The following is a 21,117-nucleotide window of genomic DNA, read 5'->3' as shown; positions in this document are numbered from 1 at the left end:
GGCCAAGCAATAGCCACGCAGTGTGTCGCTCGCGAGGTTGTCGCGGGCATGGTGCGTTGTCCGGCCTGTCCTGCTGTCCTGCCCGCTCCGTGGTGAGAACCGGTGACGCAGTAACACTCTCCAGCGCGTCCCACTAATCAGATTATCGGCCGCCACAACCCGAACCATCTCCCACCTCCCCGCTCCCTCCCCACCTCCCCTCCCTCCCCGCATATATACCACGCTGCATCGATACACAAACTATATTAAAGTAATCCGTCTCTCGTCGTGTCAAATAGCCCGCCAATCGTGAATGTGCTGCTCGCCTCACTTGCTCACGCGCTCCTTGAACCGCTTGGCAATCGACGGTCTGCGCTTGACACCGTTGTCGATCGTCGCCTCGACGGCGCTTCCGCGGCGCGGGACAAGGTCGTTAAAGTCGGGCATGACCGGCCCAACAGGCGGCAGCGGCAGGCCCTTTTGCTTGGGGCCAAAGGCGTGCGTGTTCTGCAGCACAGGGGCCGAGCCGCGGCGTCCGCTCGACACATAGTCGCCACCGTTGTTCGTGTCGCGCAGGGGCGAGAGCGGCTCGGGGTTGAGCTCCTCCTGCTCGTCGGTGTGTGCGTGGTGGCGGCCGTTGGGCGGGATGTCGAACGTAACTTCGGGTCGCTCGCGTGCCGGCGATGAAACCGTCGTGGCCGCGGCACTCGCGCTCGCGCTGCCGGGCGCGCTTGCCGGGTTGCTGACCGACCCGCGCATCGCGTGGGAAACACGCCGCTCGTCGCCTGGGACAGGCGGTACCGGCGGCTCGGCTCTGGATGAATACTTGCCTGGTGACGACGAGCGCCCCGATCCGTCCTTATCGCGCTGATGGGAGTCAGCGAACCCACAAGGGTGGGAGTCGCGACGGTCCCCAGCGTGTCGCGTCGCGTCCATGTCCTGGGCCTAATCCTCGGGCGCTCGCCCCTTGCCCACCCAGCTCCCCCTCGCCCTTGCCCTTATCCACGAAGGACCTCGTCTCCCTCGCCGTCCCTCCTCGAGACCGGGTGCCCAGACGCTGGGTCCCAGTCGTCTCCAAAGACCGGGTCGGCAAAGTTGACAGTACCAGGCTCCACTCCTCCATTCTCCTCCTCCTCCACGGCCGTCGACTCGAGCCCATAGCCAGCACCACTGCCATAGCCACTCGGGCGCAGAATGCCGGCGGTAGGGGACGCTGCCGACATGGACTTTGACCGCTCTCCCCACGCGGGGACCGGGGGCAAGCTCTCATCGGGTTTACGCACCATGCTTTTGATCTTCTGCATCAAGCTCTTGGTCCGCTTGACACCTGGGCGCGAGAAGCTTCCACGGTCGCGGTTGGCGGCAAAGCCCTCGTCGGTGGGCGAAAACACCTCCTCGGCCACAGGCGGCGTGCGGCCGGGGCCGGCACCAAACACGTTCTTGAAGCCAGGCGAGCGAGGAGGGTTGCCATTCTCAGGCGAGGGGTCGCTGACTGGGGGGTTAGTCGCCGGTACGGGGGGCATACCTACGGTCAATGGCGTCCTCACGAGGCGACCATCCAAAGTCCTCATACGGCTCGGCTGCGGGGTAAGTCTATGCACTGCAATGTCCGCATGCAACTCACGGGTATCAATACCCCAGGCCGCCTTGAGCGCGCGCTCCTTGTCGGTCTGGCGGCGACGCCCGGGGTGGTCGTCGCCGTCGTTCTCGGGCACGGACTGGTGCTCGGGGAAGTAGCTGCCGCTGGGAACGCTGGTCGAGTACTGGCCGCTCAGTCCGCCGCTAGCGCGTCCGCTGATGGGGCGCGCCGATCCTCGGCGCTCACCGGCGCTGTCCTTGGGCGGGGGCACGGGAACCGAGTGGGGGGAAGGCGCGGGTGCGGCGGCGGCCGGGGACTGGCCATCCTTGGGCGCCGACGTGCCAAACGCATACATGGGCGCCTTGGCTGCGGGCGTGTTGAGGTTGCGAGATGGGGCGGCGGCGTCGTACGGTCCAGCGTGATGCCACACTATGGGGTCAGTGGTGCGACGGCTAGTGATACCTACTAGCTGAACCGAGGCCTGTTGGGTCCCAAGTGTCGATAACATCGGCATGGCGCGAGCCCTTCCTGTCCTTTTCCTTTTGGCTGCTGCTGCGCGGCGGGTCAGCACTGCTGGTGGTTGCTGCACGGCGCGGGGGCGGGCGCCGGCCTCTGCGGTCGCTTGGGGCTACCGAGAGGCTCGACATGGACGACGAGAAGGAAGTGTGGCTGTGGATGCGAGTGAAGCCTTGACTTTGAGGGCTTGGCATATGGGTTGGATGTGTCTGTCGGAAGGTGTTGGATGATGGGTGGTTGCAAGGTCGCGACGAGGATGGTGGTGCCATCCAACTCGCATGTCGCCACCCACGCCGGCCGCACGTCCTCTCGACGCCGCCCGCCGCCCCATCCATCCACACCACGACGACGCCCATTGTTTGGCTCTTGGCTTCTTGGTGGCGTGCGAGCGTGCCAGGCGACAACCAACGAGGGCTCCGCAGCGTGGCGTGCACGGCGCGAAGCGTCACAACGCGGCCAAACACGGCTGCGGGAGCCCAACAAGTTGAAAGCAAAGCCCGGGCGACATCACGACTGATAGCCGGAGGCGCGTCGGCCTGTCCTCTCGAGACCATCACCGCTGCCAACACCATCGCACAGCTACACACGGCATCACACAGGGGTCGTCGGCGCGGCGACACTACCCCGGCGTACCCCACCCGCCCCAATGTCCAGCTCGGTTCCCGTCCAACCCGACCGCAACTCGGCCCCTCCCCACCCCCGCTCCCACTCACCTCTTCGACTTGGACTTGATCTCCTTGGGCTCGGACGGCCTAAACGTCTCAACCTCGTCCGTCTCGAACGGGTTCTCCGACTTGGGCGGCACGCGAGGCTGGACGGGCGCGGCGCCAGCGCCGGCCGTGTTGGGCGACGGGGTGCGGCGCTCGGGGCGGGGCGGGGCCTGGCCTGCGAGGTACTGTGGTTCGTTTGAGCCGTTGCGGATCTGGACGACGTCGCGGACGGCGCTCGCGAGGTCCTGGTTGACAAAGCGGGTCGACATTGTTGGTTGGGTCAGCCGGTGCACGGGCCGTTGGTTGCGTGTTGTGAGATGGAAGCGAAGCTCGAAGCTTGTGGACGCGTCTAGCTCGAGCAGCAGTGCACGTGTAGTGTTTGAGCAGGTTGTGCGTGCTCGCGGATGGGGGGATGTTTGGCGAGCAGCGGGCAGGCGATCTCGACGACGGTCGTGAGGGCCGCTCGGGGGTTGGCAACGGGGAGGGCGTGGGGAGGTGGGGGTGGGGGTGGTGGGGATGCGGTTGGAGCTGTCGCAGTTGTTGTTGTCGTCGAGCGCCGATGAGCGCGTCGTGGCGTGTGCGTGTGCGTGTGTCAAGAGGTGATGCTTGTGTCGTGTAGAGTGTGAGAGCGAGTTGCGAGATGGAGTGAGTTGTGGATGCTTGTGGATGCTCGTAGTGAGTCCCAATGCCAATGCACGATCGTCCCCGCACCGCGCGGGGGGAGGGAAGGGAGAAGGGGGGGGGAAGGCGGGCGGCAGCGGCGGCGGCGGCGGTGGGTGGCAGGCGGTGGGCGTTTGGGCGGGTGGGCGGCGCGGCGCGGCGGCGCGGGGAAGGCAAGTCGGTCCCCCTGGCGCGTGTCGAGACGAGACGACAAAGGGTCCCTAAAACCCACCCACCAGCCAGTGAGTGGCCAGCGACCAGTGACCAGCCAGCGCTGACCCCCCCGGCCCTCCGCCGACGCACCCTCTATTGGCTGGGTACGCTGCTGCTGGCAAGCAGCGTGAATCAATCCGGCGGCGTGCCTGCCCCGGCATAGCAAGGCCACAGGCAGCTCTGCTCGTCCCCCCTTGCCCGACTCGCCTGCCCCTCGCGACGCTGCCTGCGCTGCCTGCCCGACTCGAAACAAGGTCGCGTTTTCAGCGTGCACTTGCACCTCTGAGCTTGCAAGCTTGGTCGTCCCGAGCGTCCAACTCGGTGTGGCGTCGCAACCCACCCTGGATTTCAGAGACAGACCACGAGCGGCCGGCCTGCCGCCTGCCGCCTGACCGCCTGTCTGCTTGGTCGCCGCCGACCCGAACCCGCCACTGGGCCATTTCAGCCCAGGGCTGCAATTCACCCGTTTACCAGCCCCCCCCGCCCCAAGCCCACACCATCGGCCTCCAACTAGAGTTTAACAGACTCGCCGTCACACCCACTCGCTCGCCTCGCCCACTCGCGCCCGCCCGTCGCGTCCACGCGCCCGCACGTGCATCCGCGTCGCGCTTCGCGCTTCCCACTTCCCACTCGTGAAACGGGCGTGACATTGAATAGAAGCAGCTGCGCAGACGACACGCCCGACGACACCCCCCTCACTCTTAAAGCCCGATACGGCGTTGCACCCAGGGCCTTTGACGGCAAGCGGCCAACCGGCAACCAGGGCAGCTACCCGACCCGCAATGTCATTGCCATGCCATGCTGCTACTACCTCCTACATATCCTCCATGCTGTAGGCGTTCGCCTCGAGCGTCCGCCGCGCCGCAGCATTCTGCGCCTGGAAGTACTTCTTCTCAAAGCCCGTAGAGCGGTCTGAGGGTTGGTGTAAGCATGTCGTCACTTTGTCATTGCCCTTCATGCTTAGCCCGTCTTGGCCGCAGGCGCCAAGACGGACGGACAGGCAGGCAGCCCGCCGCCCGCAGCAACGACCCCGTGTCACTCACCGACGCCGTCCCACCGAAATCCTGGTGCGATGCCGAAGCGGTTCGGCGCAAACGGTCCCTTGTAGGTCGGGTACCGTGGGCCCTTTTTGCTCTTCTTCTGCGTCGGCGTCAGCAGCTGTACATCAGAACAAGCGCTCAACACGCACCGTGAGGAACTTGGCCGCGGGGTCGTCCCACCGCTCCTGCTCCTTCATCTCTCGGTTCATATCCTCGTCGTCGGCGCGCCTGTGGCGGGCGTCAGCTTGGCTATCCGTCGGACCCGCTGGGCCAAAAGGCCGGCGAGCGTCACCACGCCGCCGCCGCCGCCGCCGCCGCACTCACCTCGCCACATCCCGTCCGGCCATCTTGCGCTCTTCTCGTGCCCGTGCCTCGCGCTCCTCGCGCTGCAGCAATCCCTTGCCCCATTCCTTCCTCTCTGCCTCCTTCCTCTTCTCTTCCTCTTCTTCTCGCCGCGCAGCGTCGCGCAGCTCGTTGACGTCGAGCACGCGGCCAGACTGGTCACGGTGCACCGTCGCCGTCACGTCGTACTCGGGTTCGGGGGACGGTGAGCGCGCCTCGGCTGCCTCCTGCGCTGCCTCGGCGGCGATCTGTGCTGCTGTGCGCAGACCACCTCGCCGCTTCGTGAGCTGTTTTGGCGGCGACGACGGCTCGGCCTTGACCTCGTCATCGTTGGCGCCGTCGTTTACGGCGTCCTTCGCGCTGGCGGGTACAGGTATAGATGTCGCACCGACGGTCGACCACGCAGACTTGCCCTTCTTGAATGTTGCTAGGGCCTTGCCGACGACTGGCGGGGTCAGCTAGAGTCGAAGCGCGATGAGACAGAGACCAGCTACTCACCAGGCGCATCGGCACCCTCGAGGTCCACGTCGTCACCGCGTGACGCTGCCCACTCGTCCTCGTCCTGCAGCTTGAGCCCACCCGCGCTGCTCGACGACCCGCCGACATAGTCTTCATTCTTTGGCTTCTTCTTGCGCTTCTTTGGTGCGTCGCCGCCTGCCCGCGCGAGGATCGCGTCGGCCTTTGGGCCAGACATGTACCTGGGGTGTCAGCTGCGCATACAGGAATCACCTAGCTACCCACTTGCTGGCAAGGTAGGCCTTGAGGTCGGACATTGTGGGCGTGGTGGTGGATGAGATGCACAAACAATGCCTGATGTCCTTGTTGCCACCCAAATGTTCAAAGTGCATGACGCAGTGCCTCAAGAGGCAAATCCCGCAAAGACCGTGGGCTTCAGGGAAAGCCACGTGGTGAGGGGTCGGGATCAAATTGGCCTGGCTCGTTGTCCACCGTAGGAGAGTGCCACCCACTCACTGTACGCATCCCACCCCACGAGAGCCCAGCCAGCCAGCGCATCACTCACTCACCCCACACCCACACCCAGTTGCCGCCCAACGCAGCCAGCCAGCGCTCACTGCCACCACTGCACGCACGGCCGTCAATCACACCTTTCCTTTTCATCCACCTCGACGACGACTCTTTTGCACTTCAAAACATTGTTCCCCATCACTCTTCTTTGCTTCGGATACCACTCCCTTCTCACTCACGGGCGGCCCGCGACCACTTGCACATCGACTTGCCCACGTTCAACAACGGCAAAACGCTACCGCACCCACCCACACCACCTTGCATTTTAAAACCACCGCCCAAACTCAACCCAGAGATTATACCCAACATTGGCCATCCATCAAGCCGATTCCACGATTCCACAATCACTCTTGCCCCCCTTGCACCTCTTCCACCTCCCCCCACCCCCTCACTCCACATCCCCAGCAAGCTGGCCCCATGCCGACTGTCCACCCACTCCCCGTCAACCCCACAACTGGACAGCAACCGCTGGCATCCCTTCGCAGCGCATTCGGCGGCAGCGGAACCCCAGTCGCGTCGAGCAGCTCTGGAAGCGGAGGTGTAAACCGCGAGACACTCAAGCAGCTTCAAGATGTCGCATGGAGTGACGACGAGGTGGGTGGGAATAGGCAAGGCGGGAAGGGAGGCGCGCGGCGGCGGCGACTGCGCCTCATGTTGCGCCCCCCTGGCCGCCGACGCCGAGCATCGGTTCTGACAATCTCCAGGACGACCCAGACTGCATGGTCTGTGCCGAGCCTCTCGACCTCTCTGATCAGAACTTCAAGCCGTGTCACTGTGGTCTGCAGGTGCGTTTGCATGGCACAGCGGAGGAGAGAGGCCGAAGCTGACTCATCCGTAGATCTGCCAATTCTGCTACCACAAGTTGCTTCGAGACGACCCACGATGCCCTGGATGCCGCACAAAGTACGACAAGTCGGCCGTCGTGTACACGCCAGTTGATCTCGACGAGTGAGTGCGGGCGACGAGATGGCGGAGGCACGCGCGAGTGGGAGCGCTCGCCGTTATCTCGGACGTGCGGCTACGAGAGATTGCTAACGCCGTGCCAGAGTCCGACGGGTCAAAGAGAAGAAGGCCAAGCGAGCAAAGGTCACAAAGCAGCTCGAGAGCATGGGACGGCGACACTTCCTCGACACGCGGATCGTCATGAAGAACTCTGTCTACGTCGTCGGCATGAAGATTCCAGGATCCGGCTCTCCGGAAGAAGCCGTATCAATCTTGCGCTCAAACGAGTACTTTGGACAGTACGGCAAGGTTGCTCGCCTCTTCCTCCGAGATCGCGTCTCATTGAACTCTGTCTCGCCCGGACCGCTGCCCGACTCGCCATCGACGACCACTGGCATTTACATTGTCTATGTTCGCCGAGAGGACGCGGCTAGGGCGATTTCGTCACTCGACGGCATTCCAGCACCGCAGGGGCCCCCTGGCCAAGTCTTGCACGCGTCGTATGGCGTCTCACGCTACTGCGACGCCTTCTTGCGAGGGGCAAAGTGCGACAATCCGCAGTGTCCGAACCTGCACGAGTGGGGAGGCGAAGGCGACGCATTCAACCAGAACGATCTCAAGGTGGCGCTGACCCGACCTGCCGAATACGACGCGAGGCAGAAGCAACTGCAGCTGCAGCCGCCGCCACTCACGCAAAAGTCGGCATGGCCCAAGCCCTCTTCTACGGACGACGTCGACTCGTCGGCGTTGCCTCGAACGGCAAACTGGGGCATGAAGGTACCTGGGCGTTCATCGGCTGCCAGCCCCGTCGCACCTGTCGGCTCGTCTCGGCCGACAAAGATTGCCAGCACGCTCATTCCTTTGGGTCGCGGGTCGTCTGCGTTTCCACCACCGGCCCCATCGCCAGCTCCTTCCGCTCCGACCAAGAAGGAGAGAAAGGAGAAGGCGCTTGGTATGGTGCGTGGAAGGAGTGGAAGCTCGAGCCAGGGGACGTCTGCAAGCGCCGCGTCGCCCAAGAAGAAGTCGTTTTCTGCGGCCCAGCTGCTCACGCCGGCAAAGGCGGCGGCGCCAGTGTCGGCGCCATCACCGCCAGCCTCACCTGCAGCTACACCGGCCGTGACCTCGCCGGCGCCCCCACCTGGACTGTCAGCGCCACCTGGAATCGCGCCACCTCCTGGACTCGCACCGGTTGTCGCCGCGACTGCCGCGCCCGCCCTCGCGCAAGAGCCGGAACCTGCGCCCGAAGCCGGCCCATCGACATATGCCTCGCCGCCGGCTCCTGCACCAGAACCGCTGGCCGCCGAGTACCCGATCCACTCGCCTTATCCCGACTTTGACGACGTGTTCCTGTCGCCCGATGGGCGCGACTGGGGCTTCGAGTTCTCGCTCGGCATGGACGAGGCGGACATCCAGCGCAAGATTGACGAGTCGCACAACCTCGGTGGCTTTGAGCCCAGTCCGTTCGACCCGCTGTACGAGGAGCTGCCGAAGCTTGGTATCCCTTTGGTGTCGTTGATGGCCATTCCGCGATACGACCGACCTGGACCACACGTGTACACTGGTCCGTTCTCGCCGTTTGCGCCGTCGTCGCCGGAGGAGACGAGCTCGATGCCAACGTCGTCGGACGAGCCATCGGGCACAGCATCGTCGTCGTCGGCGGATGCGGACCCAGCACCACGGACGGCGTCGCGGTTCGAGTTTGCGCGCCGGGGCAGCCTTGCATCTGCGCGTGGACAGAGCCCGTTCCGGTCACGGGACGAGTGGGGAGCACGGGTCCCGAGTGCCAACGGGTTTGCTCAGCCAGAGGACATGGCGCGAGCGGCGGCTGCAGCTGCAGCGGCCGCGCACGGCTACCACCCAGCGCTGGCGCAGCTCAACTCGCATGTTGCGGCAGCGCAGGCAGCGGCTGCTTCCGAGTCGTGGTCTGCCGGCGGCAGCGGTGGCAACGGTGGCGACTATGCCCAGTCTCCATACCGTGCCAACGGCGGTGGCGGCGGCGGCTTTGGGCCTGGCGGCGGCTTCAACGGTGGCTACGACTCGCCTCAGCGCGAGAACGTGCACTACTCGCCGGTGAGCGCGGGGCCTCATGTGCCTCCTGGGTACGAGTCGTACGCCATGGGCGGGCCCCAGTCTCCGCAGGTCTACGGCGGCATGGGCGGGTATGTGCAGCAGCGGCGGTTCTAGCGGGCGGCATAGGAGTGAGTGCGGCGCCAGTGCGTGCGCGATATGCAGAGTTTCGTGTGACGTGTGTGGGCAGTGCAAGATACATACAGTGTTGATGCTTTCTAGTCTATGCGGGGTGGAGGGCTTACTTGGAGAGCTGTGCCGGGGTCGGGGCCGGCGCGGGGGCCACGGCGCCGTCGAGCAGGGCGCCGAGGCCGGCGATGCTGACGGCGAAGAGGAGCAGGCCCGCGGCCCAGAGCGGGAGGTAGACTGGCTCGCCGAGGAACTCGAGGCGGTACGCCGTCGCGAGCCAGAGGGCCTGTGCTCCGACCCATGCCGCGAGGCAGAGCGCGAGCGTGCGCCAGCGGAGGCCGGGGAACGCGACGAGCGGGACGAGGGGCAGCGGCCAGAGGAAGTACTGGGGCGTCAGTTGGGGGAGTGGGGGAGTGGGGGAGTGGGGGAGGGGGGAGGCGACATACCTGGCTAGTGCAGACCTTGTTGAAGACGATGAAGAGGGTGGTCTGGAAGAACATGGCGGCCTCGAGCCCTACCGCGGGGGTGAGGGCCAGCCCTGCGCCGAGGACGAGGGACACCTGCGGGAGGAAGGAGGCGAGCGGGTGGCGCAGGGCGGCGAGGAGGCCGGCCGCGGGCGCCGGCGACGTCAGGTTGAGGTAGATGGGCAGGAAGTAGGCGCTGAAGTTGTGCCGGTGGTCGAGGCGCGAGAGGTGGTAGAGGTATGTGTGGTGGAGGAAGTCGTCGCCCCAGCTGTGAGCGCGAGCGCGCGTTAGCGCGCGAGTAAGCGGCGGGGGAGGGGACTTACACCGCGTACAGCGCGCCGTTGAGCACGAGGGCAGTGGCCGCCGCGACCAAGCCAAAGCGCCAGACGCGCGCGCCAAACCACCCGTACCGCGCGGCCAGGGCCGCCCAGATACTCGCGACGTAGATGGCGGGGTAGATCTTGTAGCTCGCCGCGATGGCGAGGAGGGCGGCCGCGGCGTCGGCTGCGGCGGCGCTGGGCTCGGGCGCGGCGCTGCCCTTGTCGCCGGCGCGGCCCTTGTCCACCGGGGGCGTGCCCAGCCCGGCCTTGCGCAGCGCAGCAACGAGCAGCGCCGTCAGCAAACACGGCAGCGCCTCGGGGCTCCCCCGCGTCGTGATGTTCAGCACGACGGGGTTGAGCGTCCAGAGGAGGTGCGTCTTCCAGAAGTCTGCGCCGGTGCCCAGCAGGACGGGGGGGAGCGCGAGGGTGAGCGCGACGAGGACGAGGCGGCCCGCGAGGGGGGCGATGAGGGCCGGCGCGAGGACGAGGACGAGGAGGGGAGTGTACCGGAACGTCGCGCGGTGGTACGGGCTGCCGATGGGGAAGGGTGCGTAGGGTGCCAGAGGGCCAGCGGCGAGCTGCGAGGGAGAGGGGGAGGCCGTGATGGCCAGCCCGTCGGCGACGACGCGCCAGTCCACGTCGGTGTAGGCCAGGCCGCCGAAGCGCTCGGGGTGCGCGTCGACGTACGCTGCGTACGCTAGCAGCGCGAGCTGGATGCCGCCGGAGACGAGGAGGAGCGCGCGGGTCGACGGGCGGCGCATGGGGGTCGGTTGTGGGGGGTGGGCGGTGACGAAATGTCAGGTGGAGGTTGAGTTGGTGGGAGCGTGGCGGCGTGGCGGGCGGACGGGCGGGCTGGCATGGGTCGTCGCGTCGTCGCCTTCGCCGGCTTATCGCTAGTGCTCCCCGCTGATTCCACATTCATTCACTGTCGGACGCCCCTTTACATCTCCAGCTGAACTACTTGCATACGCATTCTGACGAATCACCCCGCCAGGCCCCCCGCTATCCCTCCCTCGCAACCTCGTCCACAGCCTGCGCAAACACGCCCAGCGCCGTGTCCACCTGCGCCTTGCTCACCGTCAGGCTCGGGATAAAGCGGATCACCTCAAACGTCGACGTCGTGAGGAGGAGCAACCCGGCGTCGAGGCACTTGTCCTGCACGCGGCGCGCGATGTTGGCGGGAACCGCCGCGCCGGTCGGGAGGCCGTGGTGCGTGAGCTTGTCGGCTGAGCGGAACTCGATCGCCGCCATGAGCTGGGCGCAAGTCAGCTCTGCCATTCTCCACACCCACGTTCTGGCCCCTGCGCTCGGCGATGAGCTTCTTCCCGGCGTCGGTCGCCGCGATCCGGTCCAGCCCGGCGTTGAGCTGCTCGCCCCGCGCGCGCACGTTGCCCAGCACGTCGTGCGTGCCGAAGTAGTCGACGACCGCGGACGCCGCGGCGCACGCCACAGCATTACCCGCGTACGTGCCCCCGAGGACGCCGGCGTCGAGCGTCTCCATGACGCTGCGGGGCGCGACGACCCCGGAGAGCGGGTACCCGTTCGCGACCCCCTTGGCGAACACGAGCAGGTCGGGCCGGACGCCGGCGTGCTCGATCGCCCACATGGCGCCGGTGCGCCCGAAGCCGCTCTGCACCTCGTCGGCGACGAGGAGGATGCCGTGCTCGTCGCACACGGCGCGCAGGTGCCGGAGGTAGGCGTCCGGCGCGGGCACGTACCCTCCCTCGCCGATCACCGGCTCGATGAAAATCGCCGCCGTGTCCTTCGGCGCGGACTGGGTGCGGAAGAGGAGGTTGAGCTGGGCCGTCGCGATGCGGACCAGCTCCTCCTCGCTCGTCGTGATGGGGAGGCTCATCCCGTGCCAGTAGGGGAAGGGCGTGGCGTGCGCGCCGGGCATGAGCGCGCCCGCGCCGACCGTGTAGATGTTCTTGCTGCGGCTGAGCGCGCCGCTGCCATACGTGCGGCCGTGGTACCCCCCGGCCATGGAGATGACGTTCGGGCGCCCGGTGGCCTTGCGCGCGATCTTGATGGCGGCCTCGATGGCCTCGGAGCCGCTGTTCCAGAAGAAGAACGAGTCGAGCGAGGGGTCCGGCATGATGGGCTGCAGGCGCTCAATGAGCTGCAGGTAGGGCTTGTGGAACCCGATCGAGCACTGGAGGTGGGTGAGCGTGTCGACCTGCGCGTGGACCGCGGCGCTGACGGCGGGGTGGCAGCTGGCAAGTCAGCGGCTGCGGCTGTGGCGCCCCCCCCCCCTCTTCCCCCCGGGGGTGGCCACTCACTGCCCGAGGCTCAGCACCCCGATGCCAGAGCTAAAGTCGAGGATGCGCTCGCCCGCGCTCGTCTCAATCTCGAGCCCGGACCCGCGCACGACCACCATGTCCCGCACCCGCCCGAGGCCGGGGGTGACGTGCTGCCGCCCAAAGTCGACCCACTGGGCCGTGGTGCGCTCTGCGGCTGGGGCGGGCGGGGGTGCGGCGGGCGTCGCGCGCTGCTCGGCCGCGAGGGACGCGAGGGTGCGGGTGCGCACGGCGGTGCGCACCGGGTTGAGGAGGAGGGGCGTCTTGGCTGTCGCGAGCATCGTGTGTGGGGCTGCGTCTCATCGTCAGTGCCCGGCTTATGTACACCACTGCGTCGCGCGATGCCGACGTTCCAAGCGTCGGCAAAGTGCAGGGCCATCCGCCACTCAGGCACCGATACAACTGCCAAGCCAAGCCGACGCGACGCAAATGACTGCTGCCACTGCTGCCTCGTATCGGCGCACCCATGCATGCTGTATCCGATGCCATGCCCCCTACACAATCTCGGCCTCCCACACGCCCCGGAACCCGTTGAACCCGATCACGCGGTATCCCTCCTCCCTGGCCCTCTCCCAGTCGGCGACGCCGAGCTCGCCCTCGACGAGCACGCCGGCGTGCAGGAGGTGGCGGCGCATCGTGCCGGCGAGGAACGGCGTGCTCTCCCCGAGCGCGGGCGTGACCCACGCCCATGCGCCGGCGCGGGGCAGCCGGATCGCAATGTTCGAGGTCACGCTCTCGAGCAGCCTGCCCCCGGCGTGCAGCAGGACCTCGGGGTGCGGCTCGTCGGTCGGCGCGCGGGCCGCCGCCGCGTTGTAGACCGCGCGCTGCTCCGTCTTGTACAGCCTGTAGCTTGGGTCCGACTCCGTCGGGGTCTCGCTCGGGTCGAGGTAGAGCTTGCGCCTTGGCCCCGCCACCGCGCTAGGCAGCGGGTTGAACGCCGCCGTGCCTGCCGCCGCGGGGATCGTCTGCACCTCGAGCCGTGCGCCGGGGTGCAGCAGGATGCGGAGCTGCGGCGTCAGCACACCCCCGATGCCACACCCACCCTCCAGTCGCCGGCGCCAGTCGCCTCGAGCTTGGCCTTGACTGCCGCCCAGACTGCCTCGTCGCCCGGCCACGCGCCCCAGCCTGCCTCTTTGGCCGCGAAGTGCGCGTGTGCGCTACGCAGCCGCCACACGTGCAGGTCCCAGAGCGGCACGTTCGTCTTGCCCACTGCCCCGCCTGTGGCCGTGAACCGCCCCGTCGAGAAGAGCGCCGGCTTGCCCGCGACGTCGACGCCTGCGGCCTACTAAGTCAATCGATGCATGCTACTACGCGGTGCTCGCCTTGGCCTCGGACTCCTTCCACTTGAACCCGTACCCGCCGTCGGCCTGGCGTCAGCGCCGTCACAGCGGCGGTAACTCACGGGGAACTCCCACTCCTGCAGCGCCTTGACGGTCGCGGCGCCCCACTCGCCCGCCTTGGCCGGGTCGGCGTTGGCCTCGGGCCCGCCGGGCAGGTTGACGACCGTCATGAGCTTGACGTTTTGGGGCTGGATGAAGCCGGCTGTCACGGCGTTCTCGACGAGCGTCTGGAGCGACGTGTAGAAGTTGCCGACTGGGCGTCAGTCGTGTCGCAGGTGCTACTCACTGTTCAGGACGAGGACCGGCACCGAGTGGATGCCGAGCTGGGCGGGTCAGATTCGTGCGACTCAAGAGACCCACCTGGTTCCAGGTCACCATCTCGAGCAGCTCCTCGAACGTGCCGTAGCCACCGGGGAGGACGACAAAGCCACCAGACGACAGCTGCGCCATCTTGGCCTTGCGCTGGCGGGGTTAGCATGCCCAGTGACCCAACCCACCTCGTGCATGCTGCCCACAACCTCCATCGTGAGGCGGCCGTCAAAGTCGTCGTCGAGCAGGTCGTGGCCCGCGCCCTCGGCAGACTTGATGGCGCCGTCCTTGGGCGTGCCGGTGAACGCGCTGTCCGAGGGGTGGGGCGTGTGCTCGCTCGCACGGGCGACCAGCGCCCGGGGCAGCAAGCCGTGCGTGTAGCCCCCGGCCTTGAGGTGCGACTGGGACACGACGCCCATGAGCCCGCGGCGTCCGCCGCCGTACACGAGCGGGTAGGACGCCTCGGCGAGCGCGGCGCCGACGGCCGCGGCCGCCTCGCCGTAGATTGCCGAGCTGCCGGGCGACGAGCCGCAGCTGGGCGGGGGCGTCAGCAGAGATAAGGGGGAGGTGGGGGAGGATTGGAGCGGTCGCCCTCGGTCAACTCACAACGCGCAGACGGGCTTCTTGAGCTGCTTGTCGGTCGGGAAGGGGGACATTTTGGGTGGGGAGTGCGAGGAGGGGGGAGGGGGGAGTCGAGAGCGAGAGAAGCGTGGAGTAGAGTTGTAAAGTAGCTTGCTTGTCGCAGTTGCTCGCTCGGAGCCCGTTCGTCACTGTTTGCTCGCTCGCATCAAGTCGCAGTTCCGTTCGAGTCGGCTTCGGCACGCCAGAAACGTGGGCCGTCATCTCGGCCGTGGAGACCCCGCACTGCCACAACGGAGTTATTTTCCGCCATCTTCCCACGGTCGCCCCAGACAACGACGACCCATGCCCGTGCCACGCTGGCCGATGAGTGGCGGGAGCAAATCCACGCGACACGCTCACTCGCCATGTGTCCCATGTCGTCGTCGTGACATCTCGTCGCTCCTCGATGACCATTGCCACGCACTTGGATCCTACTTTTTACAACTACCGGCAACTCTTTTGCACGCTCAAAGCGACGACTCTGATACCCTCACGCAGTGACGACAGCAGCGACGCATAAGCCAACATGTTCATCCTTGTGCGTGTGCGCGAGCTGCCGGCCGAGGACAAGGCCGGCGGCCCCGACATGGTCGTCTTATCACGCTGACGCCGCCCGCAGAACTGGTTCTGGGACGTCCTCGCCCAGCTCGGTGAGTGCCTGCGCTCGAGGGTGTGATTTGCCACTGACACGCCCCAGGCCTTATGAACAAGAGTGTGTAGATCCCGCTTCTCTGACAAACATGCTTCTGACGCGCCCGCCAGACGCCAAGCTCTTGTTCCTCGGCCTCGACAACGCCGGCAAGACTGTGAGTTGCTGCATCGCGAACGCAGACTGACCCCAGACCCTCCTCCACATGCTCAAGAACGACCGCCTGGCAACCCTCCAGCCCACACTCCACCCCACGTCGGAGGAGCTCGCTATCGGCAACGTCCGCTTCACCACCTACGACCTCGGCGGACACCAGCAGGCCCGCCGTCTCTGGCGCGACTACTTCCCCGAGGTCGACGGCATCGTCTTCCTCGTCGACTCGGCCGACACTGAGCGCTTTGCCGAGTCCAAGGTCGAGCTAGATTCGCTGCGTGAGTCGCCCACAGACCAAGACCTAGCTCATACTCCCAGTTGCCATCGACGCCCTCGCCAACGTCCCCTTCCTGATCCTCGGTAACAAGATCGACGCCGAGTACGCCGTCTCCGAGGAGCAGCTCCGCCACGACCTCGGCCTCTACCAGACCACCGGCAAGGGCAAGGTCCCTCTCCGTGACATCCGCCCCATCGAGGTCTTCATGTGCTCCGTTGTCATGCGCCAGGGCTACGGCGAGGGCTTCCGCTGGCTCAGCCAATACGTGAGTAGCAGCGAGCGCGGGGGCGTGTTCATGCGCGACGCCCTTCGGTTGCAGCTCGCCGCGTTGGCGGCCAAACTACGGCCTGCGCATTGCTTCTCGCTCGTTTTGTCCCCCGGGCACCATCCAACACCAGCTAACACCGCCAGATTTAAACGACACGACGGCTTAGAACGACATACGGGAGGACCGGTACGGCGTGGCTCGGCGTATCCGGTGGCTGCCCTAATCCCAGCTGTACCATACAGCTGCATGCTCTCTGACATGCATCCTGATTTCGCACATCTGCACATGTGGCATGGCATTATCTCGTGGCTACTGAATCATACGGCTAGTAGTCTACTTGCGCGAACGCGTCGCGCGGGTTGTGGTTGTGCGTGTGGTTCGCTTCGGCTTCGTGGGACTTGATGCGTCGACGGTGCTTGCAATGCTCGGCGTCGGGCTGCCTAACTCGCTCGCCGCGCCGCCACGCGTGCGTGTCGACCGGCGTGGAGCGGGCCCGTTTCCGTCGTCCGTCACCTCGCTGGCCGCACGAGTCGATCGCTTGGGTAAGGCGCTTGCCTTACCCCTCTTCTTCGGCGCCTCGTCCTCCTCCATCGGGACCTGGGAGGCGCTGCGCGTGTTACGTGCCGGCGTAGGGGGCACGTCGACTGGCTCATTCTCGGGCACGGTGTAGAAGCCGCCCGGAATAGCTGGAGGCGGCATGTCCGGCTCGATCTCAACCGTCGAGGCGCGGGACGACGCACGCGCGCTGCGGCGCTTTGGAGCTGGTGCCTTGGGCGTCGCGTCATCTGCCTTGGTGACTGTTGATCTGCGGGTGCGGCGGGTGGAAGGAGTGGCCTCGACAGGGGGCTCGGACGTCTGGCGAGACGATGCAGCGGCATTCGAGTCCTCCTCGTCAAAGCGGCGCGGGGGGCGAGTCTGCCTGCGGGGCGTGGGCGCGACCTTTGCGGGCTCCTCGTCGATGATCATCCGCTTGGGCTGCTTGGGCTGGCGAGCGGGGCGCGAACTGGCCGACGGAGGGGGCTGGAAAGGGCTCGCGATGTGGCTCGCGCGCACGGGCGACGTCTGCCGGATCTCCACTGGAAGCGTAGCCGCAACCGTCGGGGCCGGCTCAGGCGTGCGCGCGCGCTTCGGTGGCGACGCAGGACGAGGGGATGCGGCAGCGAAGCGTGGGGGACCGGCGAAAGGTGACGACGGGCGGGCAGGCGTCGACGACCCGGCCCCAGAGTCGGCCTGGATGCTGGCAATCGCGGGTGCGCGGATCGGGGTGGGCGCCACGACTCTGGGCGCGGGGGTAGAAGGAGCAACGGGGGTAGGCGTAGCGACGCTGACCCAGTCCGAGTCCATGTCGACGTCGGCCGTACTGCTCGTGCCGTTGGGAACAGCGCGGGCAGGCTCGCGTGCGGCGGGCGCATCGCTTCCTGCCAATAGTGCTCGCCTCTGGGCCTCGGGCAGGATGTCGATAAACTCGCGCACCATTTCGCGTCGGCGCTGGCGGTCCGAGGCCGAAGCGGCGTCTGAAGCAGCCAGCTGCTTGTCTAGAGCCAGGGTCTCAGCGTAGCTGCCAGCGTGGACGAGGCGGAGCGTCACCAAGTCGTGGAGTAACGACCTGGCAGGCGGTTGGATCTCGCGCGGCGGGTTCGCAAGGAATTGTACGAGGTGGTCGGCTTCCTCGTCCGTCAAGGCGAGGTGGAGCAGCTCACGCAGCGCGCGTGGCTGGGCAGTGTGCGGGGCCTTGCCTGCCGGCGTGCGGGGCGCGCCGAGGCTCCAGCACCACACGGCGTCACGAGCCCGCTCGCGGTCCTCGGGTGACGACAGCGCGCGGATACGCCTGAAGGCTGCGCTCATGCCAGCGACCGAGGCGGAAGCAAGGAGCGCGGCGTCGTTCTCCACCTTATCGCCGTCCTGCTGCGTGCGGTCTGGGGAGAGGAGGAAGGCGTAGACGAAGGAGAGCGCACGGGCGGGCGGCGAGACATTGGTAGTCAGCGCCTCGACAATAGAGGGCACAAAGTCGACGGCAGGAAGGCCGGGGTCACGCAGCGCGGCAACACCCTCCTCGTATCGCCCATTGTCGAGGAGCCAGTAGCCGTCAATCAACGTCTGCCAGGTGCGTGGGAGACAGCGAGCCCGGGCGAAGGCGTGCGCGCGCGATGAAGATGCGCTGGAGCTCGACTCGGCGTCGTCCACATCCATCTCGGGTTGCGCGTCACCGTCTCGCACGAGGTAGTAGACAAAACAGTCGCGCTTCAGACGATCGATTGGCGAGGTATGGATCGCGTGCAGGAGGCGGCGGAACGCCGATGGCGAGGAAGGCGGGTAGAGTGATGGGCCTGGGGTCAGTTTGATCGTCGGCGGATGCTTACCGTCTAGCGAAGCAAACTTGAGAAGGCGGTCGTAGAAGAGCTTGCCGTCGGGGCTGGCCCTTCTCCTTGCCTCGATGTCGTGGCTCGTGGACCCGTACGGCAGCGCCGCGAGGTCAAAGTGCCGCAGCAAGCTTGCGGGTATCGCGTAGTCGTCGCCCATTGTAGAAGTTGTGGGCGAGAGAGAGGGGGGTGGGTAGAGGGCGGTTGAGACGTGATGGATACTTGCTCGTCGTTGAACAGTGCCGACATCAACAATGGAGGCCAGCTGAAATCCGTGATGACGCCGAGAGCCACGGGCCGGCGATTTCGGTGTTTGATCCACGTGGCCATCAACGGCGATGACCGTTGTGATGAGGGGGACAAGATTGTGGTGGAGGTCTTCCACTTCGGTTTCGATCGGCATCACACACCCAAGCGAGCGAGCGAGCGACACCGAGCGCACCTCTTCAGCACAACTTGGCAAAGCCGACGCACACCATGGTCCTCTTCTTCACGTCGAACGGTGAGTGTGATCCGGCCTGCTTGGGACCAGCTGACACTGTTCCCCTCAGCCGTCTCTCCCCCCGTGTCCATCTACATGTGAGCTCGGTGAAGCTGGGCGCCTGGTGGAGCGAGCTGACGTCGCCACAGGGGCCGGGACAAGGTCGAGAGTGAGGCTGTTGTCTGTGGAATTATCTGACTTGGCCCCAGACGAGGAGCTGCTCCGCTACGGCCTGCCAACGGATGTCTGGTTCCACGTCGAGTGCGCACCGACCTCGAGTACAGCTCACACCGCAGCAAGCTGTCCAGTGCCCACGTGTACCTGAGGCAGACGGACGAGCAGCCCCATGGCGAGTGGGACGCGCTGCCTGCCGCGCTGGTCAACGACGCCGCCCAGCTCGTCAAGGCCAACTCGATCGAGGGTGCGTGAGGCAGGTCGAGCAGCAGCTAACGACAGGCAACAAGAAGGACAGCATTACGGTGCGGCAGGATGGTACTGACTTCGGGTTGTTTGACTGACGTGGTAAACATCGCAGATCATCTACACGCCATTTACTAATCTCAAGGTTTGTGCTTGCTGCGCCACCGTGACTGATGGCAGAAAACGGGCGACATGGCCGTGGGCCAGGTCAGCTTCCACAACGACAAGAAGGTCAAGCGGGGTGCGTCGGGTGGATAAATCGGCATTTTTAAACATTTTAACCCACTCCGCAGTCAAGATCTCGACGCGGGACAATGCCATAGTCAACCGGCTCAACAAGACCAAGGTGGAGAAAGAGGTCGACCACGAGGCCGAGCGACAGGAGCGCCTGCGCGCCGAGGGCCGCAAGAAGAAGGCAGAGGCGATCGAGCGGGTGGGTACCTTGCCCATGGCCATTTCTGACCTTCAGGACCGCGCGGCCTCAGAACAAAAGGCGCAGTGGGCACAGCAGAAGGCTGACCGCACGTACGAGGGCATGTTCACCGAAGAGGCCATCGAGGGGGCCAAGGAGGATTGGAGCGACGACGATTTTATGTAGAAGGGAGAGGGATGAATGGGGCGTGTACGCGGCTAATGGCCGGTGGTGGGCAATGGTGGGCGGGACTGGATGACTCCGTCGGGTCTCGTTTGCGCCTGCGGGGGCGGGCACCAAAACACATAATGTCCAACATCGGATGCCATTACTGTGAGCAGCGTTGGGGGGAATGGAGGTGGTGCAGCATTTTTGGGTGCGCAGGTGAGGTTCACCGACTGGGACTGACAGTAGCAAGTCATAGCGTGCTCCATGGCATCAGTTCTGTGCTCCGCCTACTGCGATTTGGTGCAGTGGGCGGGACAGTTTGTGCGGACAGGTGTTTGTGGCGTGTGCAGTGTTGCGTCCTTGGCGAGAATGGATCGACCGGGCAGCGGCTGAGCGGCTGCACACCCGCTGTTGCGGCCTCAAGTTGATAGGACAGCATCCTCGCCATTCTCGAGTGTCCGCTTCGAGGGTGTGCAGGCGACGTGATTGACACAAGTAAGACATGTGGGGAACGCCTAGCGCCACCCGGCCGGGTGTACCGCGGTGGGTGGCTGCGGAGAGTCACCTCCGACGCTTCACGCGAGACACCTGTAGGCGTCCACCTGAGCACCGAGAGACAGTAACTACCGACAACCCCCCAGCGTCGGCGAATGGCTGGCAAGCTTCCCGATAGCCGTGAAACATCACATGTGAAGGCCTGCTTGAGATTTCGCTGGAGGGTGTCTGCTCGTGTTGTTGCAGGAAATTGAGCGGAGACGGCACCCAGAGGTTCGCCATCGTTCACCATTGGTGTTGTCGAATCTCACGCAGGCGATAGCTCTCACTGAGACGGTGTCGCTGTAAATTGCAGTGGCCAGTAGGGCGCCCTTTCCATTGAAGATAGGCGGCGATGGACAAATGGGAGAGTAATTGTTATCGGCATCCCAGCCCCAGCCCTCCTCCCCGAGTTGCAGACGCAGGAGCGATGAAGCCTGAGCATCGTCTAATCGCCTCGATCAGCCAGACTTTTCCTGTCGACCTCGAGATTGAGCGATATGTGGCCCAGTATACTGGAATGATGACCGTCCCACCGGAATTTGATGAGCTAGTTTGCCTCGCCAAAGCAAGCCAACGATGCTGCGATAGTCGTGCGGCTGCGAGGTGACTCACGGTGTGGCACGTACTCTCTGTATCTGAGGGAGTCGCACACTCTGGGTGCGATTAATAGCGTCAACCGTCTGCTCCGAGCGGTCTAGGAGCTCTCTTCTAAGAGGATTTACCGATGCAGCACGAGGCACACTGCCAGCCGCGAGGGGGCGATGGCACGGTGGTACAGATGTTAAGGTGGTGATAACGCCAGCCGCAGATGGAAGGTGGTGATAACGCCAGCCCCCGC

The 21,117-nt window shown here is 65.6% G+C and overlaps 10 protein-coding genes across 10 annotated transcripts; 3 read left to right on the top strand and 7 right to left on the bottom strand.

The window, feature by feature from the left end:
• Positions 1–306: 306 nt before the first annotated feature.
• On the bottom strand, positions 307–738 carry Q8F55_006235 (uncharacterized protein; the record flags this gene model as incomplete). The annotated part of the gene is made up of 1 exon (XM_069354699.1): positions 307–738. The coding sequence occupies one exon, from the start codon at positions 736–738 to the stop codon at positions 307–309; it is 432 nt and encodes a 143-aa protein (XP_069206770.1).
• Positions 739–977: 239 nt separating this feature from the next.
• Positions 978–3,053, bottom strand: Q8F55_006234 (uncharacterized protein; the record flags this gene model as incomplete). Its single annotated transcript, XM_069354698.1, has 5 exons — positions 978–1,471; positions 1,509–1,559; positions 1,604–1,987; positions 2,025–2,110; positions 2,788–3,053. The coding sequence occupies 5 exons, from the start codon at positions 3,051–3,053 to the stop codon at positions 978–980; spliced, it is 1,281 nt and encodes a 426-aa protein (XP_069206769.1).
• Positions 3,054–4,471: 1,418 nt separating this feature from the next.
• On the bottom strand, positions 4,472–5,812 carry CWC26 (Pre-mRNA-splicing factor cwc26; the record flags this gene model as incomplete). The annotated part of the gene is made up of 6 exons (XM_069354697.1): positions 4,472–4,569; positions 4,701–4,797; positions 4,847–4,925; positions 5,022–5,484; positions 5,538–5,737; positions 5,781–5,812. The coding sequence occupies 6 exons, from the start codon at positions 5,810–5,812 to the stop codon at positions 4,472–4,474; spliced, it is 969 nt and encodes a 322-aa protein (XP_069206768.1).
• Positions 5,813–6,482: 670 nt separating this feature from the next.
• Positions 6,483–9,191, top strand: NOT4 (transcriptional repressor general negative regulator of transcription subunit 4; the record flags this gene model as incomplete). The annotated part of the gene is made up of 4 exons (XM_069354696.1): positions 6,483–6,659; positions 6,770–6,850; positions 6,904–7,013; positions 7,112–9,191. The coding sequence occupies 4 exons, from the start codon at positions 6,483–6,485 to the stop codon at positions 9,189–9,191; spliced, it is 2,448 nt and encodes an 815-aa protein (XP_069206767.1).
• A 124-nt stretch (positions 9,192–9,315) lies between these two features.
• Positions 9,316–10,748, bottom strand: GPI14 (GPI mannosyltransferase 1; the record flags this gene model as incomplete). Its single annotated transcript, XM_069354695.1, has 3 exons — positions 9,316–9,588; positions 9,650–9,935; positions 9,991–10,748. 3 exons carry the CDS (start codon positions 10,746–10,748, stop codon positions 9,316–9,318), a joined length of 1,317 nt encoding a protein of 438 aa, XP_069206766.1.
• Positions 10,749–10,989: 241 nt separating this feature from the next.
• Q8F55_006230 (uncharacterized protein) lies at positions 10,990–12,565 on the bottom strand (the record flags this gene model as incomplete). Its single annotated transcript, XM_069354694.1, has 3 exons — positions 10,990–11,241; positions 11,279–12,200; positions 12,267–12,565. The coding sequence occupies 3 exons, from the start codon at positions 12,563–12,565 to the stop codon at positions 10,990–10,992; spliced, it is 1,473 nt and encodes a 490-aa protein (XP_069206765.1).
• A 213-nt stretch (positions 12,566–12,778) lies between these two features.
• On the bottom strand, positions 12,779–14,589 carry Q8F55_006229 (uncharacterized protein; the record flags this gene model as incomplete). The annotated part of the gene is made up of 7 exons (XM_069354693.1): positions 12,779–13,291; positions 13,327–13,566; positions 13,687–13,877; positions 13,911–13,947; positions 13,985–14,086; positions 14,122–14,467; positions 14,540–14,589. 7 exons carry the CDS (start codon positions 14,587–14,589, stop codon positions 12,779–12,781), a joined length of 1,479 nt encoding a protein of 492 aa, XP_069206764.1.
• A 491-nt stretch (positions 14,590–15,080) lies between these two features.
• On the top strand, positions 15,081–16,050 carry SAR1 (COPII coat GTPase; the record flags this gene model as incomplete). The annotated part of the gene is made up of 7 exons (XM_069354692.1): positions 15,081–15,092; positions 15,174–15,204; positions 15,252–15,266; positions 15,317–15,360; positions 15,397–15,634; positions 15,675–15,898; positions 16,045–16,050. 7 exons carry the CDS (start codon positions 15,081–15,083, stop codon positions 16,048–16,050), a joined length of 570 nt encoding a protein of 189 aa, XP_069206763.1.
• Positions 16,051–16,234: 184 nt separating this feature from the next.
• On the bottom strand, positions 16,235–18,421 carry Q8F55_006227 (uncharacterized protein; the record flags this gene model as incomplete). Its single annotated transcript, XM_069354691.1, has 2 exons — positions 16,235–18,228; positions 18,262–18,421. The coding sequence occupies 2 exons, from the start codon at positions 18,419–18,421 to the stop codon at positions 16,235–16,237; spliced, it is 2,154 nt and encodes a 717-aa protein (XP_069206762.1).
• A 317-nt stretch (positions 18,422–18,738) lies between these two features.
• Positions 18,739–19,760, top strand: Q8F55_006226 (uncharacterized protein; the record flags this gene model as incomplete). The annotated part of the gene is made up of 10 exons (XM_069354690.1): positions 18,739–18,763; positions 18,813–18,840; positions 18,892–18,911; positions 18,952–19,003; positions 19,039–19,163; positions 19,199–19,221; positions 19,278–19,307; positions 19,343–19,403; positions 19,456–19,595; positions 19,632–19,760. The coding sequence occupies 10 exons, from the start codon at positions 18,739–18,741 to the stop codon at positions 19,758–19,760; spliced, it is 633 nt and encodes a 210-aa protein (XP_069206761.1).
• Positions 19,761–21,117: the final 1,357 nt, after the last annotated feature.

Source organism: Vanrija albida, assembly GCF_041260175.1.
Source record: "Vanrija albida strain AlHP1 chromosome Unknown contig_5, whole genome shotgun sequence".
NCBI lineage: Eukaryota > Fungi > Basidiomycota > Tremellomycetes > Trichosporonales > Trichosporonaceae > Vanrija > Vanrija albida.
This window is presented reverse-complemented; position numbering and strand designations above follow the sequence as displayed.